The sequence below is a fragment of the Microtus oregoni genome, unplaced genomic scaffold (genome assembly GCF_018167655.1).
Source record: "Microtus oregoni isolate MIOR12 unplaced genomic scaffold, Mior012 000008F_ref0000371, whole genome shotgun sequence".
NCBI lineage: Eukaryota > Metazoa > Chordata > Mammalia > Rodentia > Cricetidae > Microtus > Microtus oregoni.
This window is the reverse complement of record NW_024543067.1, coordinates 38,417,501-38,425,648: the sequence shown is the minus strand read 5'-3', so window position 1 is coordinate 38,425,648 and position 8,148 is coordinate 38,417,501. Positions and strand designations below refer to the sequence as shown.

Sequence of the window (8,148 nt, the reverse complement as noted above, 5' to 3'; positions counted from 1 at the left end):
CTATCTCCATCCCAGTCCCCAGTCGGAGAACAGGCTCCTCCCCATTCCCAACGTTTCTGCTCTACTCTCAGTGCAGGCCCCGCCCTATCCCAGAAAGACCCCGCCCTACCCTAGGGAAAGCTCCACCCCCGTCCGGGCCCAGTCCCATCTCTCAGCCTCATTCCGCGGCTGAGGCGGGTCCCTAGCTCAGGCCCCGCCCCATTAGTACAGGCCCCGCCCCGTCCGCTCGCCGGCCCCGCCCAGTCCGACTTCCCAGACTCGGGAGACTGCGGCGGGACGCGGGGCGTCATGGCGGCCTCGGAGCGCCGCGCCTTCGCTCACAAGATCAACAGGTAGCGAGTGCGGCCGCGGACACTGTCGTTCCGGGCAGGATGAGCGGGGGCGAGGGCGAGTGCTGGGGGCTGGCGAGGAGCGGTAGCGGGGGCGTGCCGGGCTCCCCGAGGACTTCCCGGAGGAGGAAGCGCGTCCTGAGTCGGTGCGGGCGGGCTCCCCGGAGCGCCGGGGCTGCATCCCGACCCTCCAGCTTCTCTCCTGTCCTTTCCTCACCGGCCGGAGGAAATTATCAGCCCCTCCCCCGCCTAGGGTCCCAGAACCCAGCTGTCTGGGAAGAAGAAGGAGCTGCCGGAGCTGGAGGACAGCTGGGGACAGCCCCCCTCAGTCTCCTGCCTCAGCCTCTCCCCACACCGCCTGGGCGCAGGAGGGGCGGGACGAGGGGGCTGGGGACTGAACCAGCTGGTGGGCAGACGGTGGAAGGGGACAGACGACAGATGCTCGGGGATCCTTTCCCGTGACCACTGGTGATTGGGAGAGAGCTTGGAAGAAGGCTCAAAACTGGGGCGGGTTCGTAATCATCTCTGGAATCTGATCCACTGACCACCCTTAGGTGGGAGACGCTGCTTGTGGGTCCCACACTAATGGAAACACAAGAAGTAGCCCCTCTCTTGGGTTTGCCATGGTGGGACAAACAGGTGCCAGATAGATGTGACAGTGATATGGTGGGGATCTCTAAGACAGGAAGCAGGTGGGGAGGCTGGGGGGGGGGGCGGCTCATCGGCTATGTGGGAGGGGCTGGTGCATTCAAGCACCTACCTAAAGGATGGAAAAGATCTCTGGTCCATCATCCAGGGAAGAAGCGAGTGCAAAGGCCCTGTGGCCACAAAGGGAATAGATTTTAGAGAGTCTTGCGGACCAGAAGGAGGACTTTGACTTTGGCCCCAGGTGAAGTGAGAGCCATAGAGAGTTCTGGATAGAGGAGGGATGTGACCTGGAGCAGAGCAATTGGACAGTTTTCGGGTCTCATAGTACCATGTGTTTCTTGTCTCTTAAGTCCCTATGTCCTTGAGTTTTGGTTCAAGTGAGCAAGATGGGTGTTGTCTAGGAGAATAGGAGCTGTGGAGCCCAGGCTAAGATCAGAAAATGATGCTGGGGTCCTAATGCACTTTGGGGAAGTGTCCCAAGACTTCCCAAGAAGTTTGATAGGTAGACGGTTTTGCATGGAGACCTGACCCTGTATTCACCTATTCTTTGAGTTTACCCACAAATTCCCAGATGAACCCTAACATCAGGGATCTGAGTGGAGTCTTGGTTACACTTGGTTGTGTTTTGCTTGTTTGAGACAGGCTCTCACGTAGCCCACACTGACCTCAGAGTCACTATGTAGCCAAGACTGGTCTTGAACGCCTGGCTTTCCTACCCAACGCTAGGTTTACAGGCGTGCACTACACACAGTTTCAATGGCACTGGGGCCGGAACACAGTGCTTTCTGCATGCCAGGCAAGTCCTCTAACAGCAAAGCCACATGGCCAGCACCTTGCTTTGTGCTTGCTTTCCTTTGGAGAAGGGTTCTCGCCTTCTTCTAACTAGTCCAGAACTGACCATGTAGCCCAAGGTGGCTTCAAAGTTCAGCAATCATCCTAACTCTCAGCTTTCTGAGTACTGGGATGACCACGTGAGGCACTGTGTATGTTTAACTTTTTGGTTTTTTTTGTTTTTTTTTTAAGAATTATTTATTATTATGTATACAGCAGTCCTTCCATGTATGCTTGCACGCCAGAAGAGGGCACCAGATCCCATTATGGATGGCTATGAGCCACCATGTGGTTGCTGGGAATTGAACTCAGGGCCTCTGGAAGAGCAGTCAGTGCTCTTAACCTCTGAGCCATCTCTCCAGCCCCTTTGTTTTGTTTTATTGCTATTTATTGAGCTCTACATTTTTCTCTGCTCCCTTCCCTGCCTCTCCCCTCCCCACTTCATCCCTCCCCCAAGGTCCCCATGCTCCCAATTTACTCAGGAGATCTTATCTTTTTCTACTTTCTACTTCCCATGTAGATTAGATCTATGTAAGGCTCTCTTAGTGTCCACATTGTTGTCTAAGTTCTCTGGAATTGTGGTTTGTAGGCTGGCTTTCTTTGCTTTATGTTTAAAAACCACCTATGAGTGAGTACATGTGATAATTGTCTTTCTGTGTCTGGGTTGCCTCACTCAAAATAATGTTTTCTAGCTCCATCCATTTTCCTGCAAAATTCAAGCTGTCGTTATTTGTTTTGCTGTATAGTACTCCATTGTGTAAATGTACCACATTTTCCTTGCGTGTTTAACTTTTAAATATATGTGTGTGTGTGTGTGTGTGTGTATGTATGTATTTTCATTTACTTACTTTATGTGTACTTGTGTGTGCCAGTGTGTGTGGGAGGTCAGCGGACAGCTTACAGGAGTCTGGTTCTTTCACTGTATAGATGCCAGGGATCAAGCTGAGGTCATCAGTCTTGGCAACAAGGGCTTTTTCTCACTGAGCCATCTTGCCACCCTCACCTTGGTTTTTGAGGCAAGCCTCTTAGTGGGTTCTGAAGCTCACAGATTCAGCAAGGCTGGTTGCCCAGCAAGCTCTGGTATGCCTGCCGCTACCTCCAGCTACAGGACCCCAAGCTGATGCTTGTATGGCAGGCACTTACTGAGTCATCCCCAGCTCTTCTGTTTGTTTTGTTTTATGGGATAGGGTTTCATTCTGTGTCTAGGCTGGTCTTGAACTGGCAGCAAGGCTCCTGCTTCGGTCTCCCACTCTCAAGTGTGGGGATTACACAATCACATCTGCCTCTTTTGTCTCTCTCAGTCAGATTCCAGGAGTGGATGTGGCCTCTTCCTACATCCTGGACTTCCACCACTGTGAAGCGCGCGTGTGCGTGCGTGCATGCATGTGTGTGTGTGTGTGTGTGTGTAGATGTGAAGTCAGGTCCTGCCCCTCCTATGTTCCACAGCTCATGTATGGAGTCAGAGGACAGCTTTTAGGAGTCCTTTTTCTACAACTCATCAGGCTTGGCAGCAAGTTGCCACTGAGCCAGCCTCCCTCCATCTTACCTTTTGAGGCAGGGTTGCTCACTGGGATCTGGAGCTCCAGCTAAGCTGGTTGGTTAGGGAGCCCCAGGGATCCTCTTGTCCCTGTTTCTGCAGTGCTGGAAGCTGTTGATCTGGTGTGGGTTCTCAGCTTGGGCAGCAGGCACTGTCCCTGGTAGGTGTCTCAGCCATTGCAATGAGGGGTGTCATTGTAGTGTCTCTGAGTGTCTCTGTCTCTGTGGCGAAGAGAGTTTTCTAGGTGCTGATATCTGTACTGAGTCAGAGAGAGAGAGAGAGAGAGAGAGAGAGAGAGAGAGAGAGAGAGAGAGAGGTGTTCTCCTAGGATGCCTGAACCAATCAGATTTGCGAGGAGGAATGTAGAGGAGGTTTAGCGTGTGAGCCATGGAAGTTAGGAGGGTTGAGAGTGCAAACCTAGCCTGGATTACACAGTGAGATTGGGGCCAGCCTGGAATACATGAGACCCTGTTTCAAAATGTTGGGGAGCCAGAAAGATAACTCAGTCAACAAACAGCCATGCAAGCATGAGGACCTACGCACGTTCAATCCCTAACATCCATGTAAAAGCCAGATGTGGTGGAACACCATAGCCCCTGTTCTGGGACGATGGAGAATGGTTGGCTCCCGGAGCTCACTGACCAGCAACCTATCCCAATGGAGAGACTCTTTCTCAGGAAGTAGGATGGATGGTACCAGAAGAGACATAAGAAGCTGACCTCTGGCCTCCATCTGTATACACGTCACACCCCTTCTACCCATTACTGCCAAGCAATGGGGCATAAGGCCATCGTAGTAATTTGGACATGTACATAGTAACAGAGCAGCAGTTCCCATGACTGGGGCTGCAAGCCCACCACTGTTTTCCAAGGCCAAGGGCTGTGTCTCATCCTGCCCCTCCTCCCCAACCCCTGTGCTTTCTCCAGCCAAAGACCACCTCAGATGGGGTGTAGCCTCCATCCCCGTACTTGCATCTTTTAAAAATACTAATCTTGGAGCCCTGCATGCTTCAGAGGATTCTGCTTTGCAGGTTTTGAATCTGAGCACAAACCTTCCATTTTCATTTTCATTTCGCAGGGCCTGGAGAAATGGCTCGGGGGTTAAGAGGGTCCAGGTTTGGTTCCCAGCATCCTCATGGTGGTTCACAGTCAGCTATAACTCCGGTTCCAGGGAATCTGATGCCCGTTCTCTTCTAACCTCTGAGGGTTACACACATATATGCAGGCAAAGCACTCATGCACTTAAAATAAATAATAAACCTAAGTTTAATTTGGTGCTGGGGCCATTGAGACGGCCCAGCAGGTAAGAGGCCACCCAGCCTGACATCCCGAATTTGGGCCAATAGTGGGAGGAGGAAAACAACCCCCATGAATTGTCTTTGACTTTTATCCATACACTGGCTAGCTGGCTTTTTCTTGGTTTTGTTTTGCTGTAGCGTGACTCAGTGATGGAGCCCCTGCCTAGAATCCCCCAGTGAGGGGCTAGGGTGTGACTCAGTGGTAGAGCCCCTGCCTAGAATCCCCCAGTGAGGGGCTGGGGTGTGGCTCAGTGGTAGAGCCCCTGCCTAGAATCCCCCAGTGAGGGGCTGGGGTGTGGCTCAGTGGTAGAGCCCCTGCCTAGAATCCCCCAGTGAGGGGCTAGGGTGTGACTCAGTGGTAGAGCCCCTGCCTAGAATCCCCCAGTGAGGGGCTGGGGTGTGGCTCAGTGGTAGAGCCTCTGCCTAGAATCCCCCAGTGAGGGGCTGGGATGTGGCTCAGTGTTGGAGCCCTGGCATAGAATCCCCCAGTGAGGGGCTGAGGACATGGTTCAGCTGCAACATTTTCTAGCATGCAGGAGGCCAGAAGTCATCCTCAGCATTACAAAACAAAAGAAACATTATTGAACACCTAGAATCAACAGGACCTCCTCCAAGGCTGGGATTCCAGTGCAGCAGGTCTGGCATCTGGCCGTTCTTTCTGAGCTGAGGGTGCTGGTGGCTTCTCCACCCTGGCAGCCTCATCCTAGAACATACACTTACAGAATGCTCACTGGTCCCTCTGAGGTCAGGGTAATTGTAAACAGATAAACTGAGGCTGGGCAGAGCTTCACAGACAGGAGGGAATAGGTTCCTGCTCCAAGTGCAGTGCCCAGTTGATGTGTTTGAAGAACCCAGGAAAGATGGAGGGATGGTGTCTTCCTCTAGACATTAAGGGTCTAAGAGGGGAGGTGATGGGGAGGAAACTGTCACTCCTCACATCTGGCACAGTGACACTTCCCTGTCTGATGTGGGAAGGGACCAGCAGCTTTTATCTATCTATTTATTCTTGCAGTGCTTGCAACCCTGGGACTGGAACCCAGGGCCTGCTACAGCAGCAGGGCCAGCCCTCCACCACTGTGCTACTCCCATTCCCAGCCCCTTGTTGTTTTTAATTAGTTTACTGACTTGGCACCCAAAGTAAGGGGACAGCCTTTGGGAGTCAGCTCCCACCTACCATGTGAGTCTTGGGGTCTGAGCCCAGGTGGTCATGGACTTCTACCTGATGAGCCATCTCACAGGTCTCTCTCTTTTTTTAAAGCTCGTTGTGTTTTTATTTTTCCTTTCACCATCCAAGTTCTCTCTTACAAATAAGCCCCCCCCCCCCATTCCCGAGTTTTCTTGTTCTCATACGCCTTTTCTGTCTTCCCAGGACAGTGGCTGCCGAGGTCCGGAAGCAGGTGTCCCGCGAACGCAGCGGCTCACCCCACTCCAGCCGACGCTCCAGTAGTTCCCTGGGGGTGAGTCCCTGCCCAGTGTCTGGCAGCAGTGGGCACACCCTCCTCTGATGCTGCTTGGCCATCTGCCTTCAGTGGCCAGGGAGGAGGGGGTCCTTGTCCTTCCCACATCTGTGCAAATGCAGGGTCGTGTGTTCCAAGGGTGGTCTGGGGATGATACCGGCTTCCTGGACCACCCAGATGGGGCCCCAGACTGGGGGCTGGAAGAGACTTCCTGCCACGGGGGGAAGAGGTGGGGCCTCAGGAATTGTCTCCGACCATTCCTTCTACCATTAGAGTCTTTCCAGACGCCAGGGTGTGATTTCCTTCCTGGAGTCCCTGGGGAGAGGGGGCAGGGCGCTGGCCAAGCTGCTATGGAAAGTCTGAGCTTGCGGGCTCCCATCGACCCTCAGAGGCTCCCACCACCCTCTCCTGCAGTCTAAAATCAACTGTGAGCATACTCCCTGCCTGTCACCAGTGGGAGCCATGGCCACTGTATTTCAATCAGGTCCCTCTGACGGAGGTCATAGAACCCCTGGACTTCGAGGACGTGCTTCTGAGCCGGCCACCTGATGTTGAGCCCGGTCCCCTCAGGGACTTGATAGAGTTTCCAGCCGATGACTTAGAACTACTGAAGCAGCCCCGAGAATGTCGGACCACAGAGTCTGGGGTCCCCGAGGATGGGTGCGTTCTGCACACACACAGACATCTCACTCCCTCTCCCAAAGTCTCGTACTCCCAGCTTCAACTCCAGGCCCTGGATGCCTGTGTGGCCTTGGGCAAATTACTCTCCTTCTCTGATCCTCCATTTTGGCATCTTTGACTTAAAAAAAAAATTGTTGTTGTGGGTGTGTGTGTGTGATAGGTAAGTGTGCAGAGGCTAGAGGTGAATTCAGGAATCTTCCTTTTTCATTCTCCACCTGATGTATTGAGGCAGAGTCTCTCACTTTCCAGCCAGCTTGCTCTAGGGGTGCCCTGCTTTGCCTCTTGAGTCTGGGGTTTGGGTGGGCCACCATGCTCACCCACTGTTGTTGTATGGGTGCAGGGGATCTGAACCCCAGTCTCTATGCTTGTGTGGCAAGCACTGTACCTGCCCAGCATCTCTCCAGCTGCATTTTCTTTTTCAGTTCTTTTTTTATTAATTTATTTTTGTTTATGTACATTGGTGTTTTGCCTGCATGTATGTCTGTGTGAGGTGTGCCAGATCCCCTGGAACTGGAGTTACAGACATACAGACAATTGAGAGCTGCCATGTGGGTGCTGGGCATTGAACCTGGGTCCTCTGAAGGAGCAGTGTTGTTGACCTCTGAGCCATCTCTCCAGGCCCCCCTCCGCCTTTTTACTTTTTAAAGATTTATTAATTTTACACATATGGTGTTTCACCTGCACGCATGTCCCTGCATCACCTGTGTGCCTGGTGCTCATGGAGGTCAAAAATGGGCGTCAGATCCGCTGTAGACTGAACTGGGGTCCCCTGCAAGAGCAGCCTGTGGTTCTTTTTTTTTTTTTTTTTTTTTTTTTTTTTTTTTGGTTTTTCGAGACAGGGTTTCTCTGTGGCTTTGGAGCCTGTCCTGGCACTAGCTCTTGTAGACCAGGCTGGTCTCGAACTCACAGAGATCCGCCTGCCTCTGCCTCCCGAGTGCTGGGATTAAAGGTGTGCGCCACCACCGCCCGGCCAGCCTGTGGTTCTTAATTGCTGAGCATCTCTGCAGCCCATTGAGTTTGTGGTTTTTGGGGTTTTTTTTGTTTTGTTTTGTTGTTTGTTTTTTGTTTTTTTTTTTTTTTTTTTGATTTTCGAGACAGGGTTTTTCCGTAGCTTTTCTGGTTCCTGTCCTGGAACTAGCTCTTGTAGACCAGGCTGGCCTCGAACTCAACAGAGATCCGCGCCTCTGCCTCCCGAGTGCTGGGATTAAAGGCGTGCACCACCACCGGCGGCCTGAGTTTGTGTTTTGAGGCAGGGTCTCATGTAGCCCAGGCCAGGACCTGAACATCTGGTTCTTCTGAATCTGTCTCGTTGCTGCCGGGATCCCAGTACAGATCATGCCTGTCCGCCCCAGGGCGTGGTGGTCTTCG

General features: G+C 52.7%; 1 protein-coding gene across 9 annotated transcripts in view; it reads left to right on the top strand.

Moving 5' to 3' along the window:
• The first annotated feature begins 226 nt into the window (after positions 1 to 226).
• Positions 227 to 8,148, top strand: part of Dock6 (dedicator of cytokinesis 6) — a 62,434-nt gene continuing 54,512 nt past the window's right edge. For all 9 annotated transcript variants that reach the window (XM_041657162.1, XM_041657164.1, XM_041657163.1 and 6 more), the window contains exons 1-3: positions 227 to 332; positions 6,012 to 6,099; positions 6,584 to 6,759. In XM_041657162.1, coding sequence (XP_041513096.1) covers positions 289 to 332; positions 6,012 to 6,099; positions 6,584 to 6,759 — 308 coding nt within the window. In that variant the 5' untranslated portion in view covers positions 227 to 288. The remainder of the gene's footprint in view (positions 333 to 6,011; positions 6,100 to 6,583; positions 6,760 to 8,148) is intronic.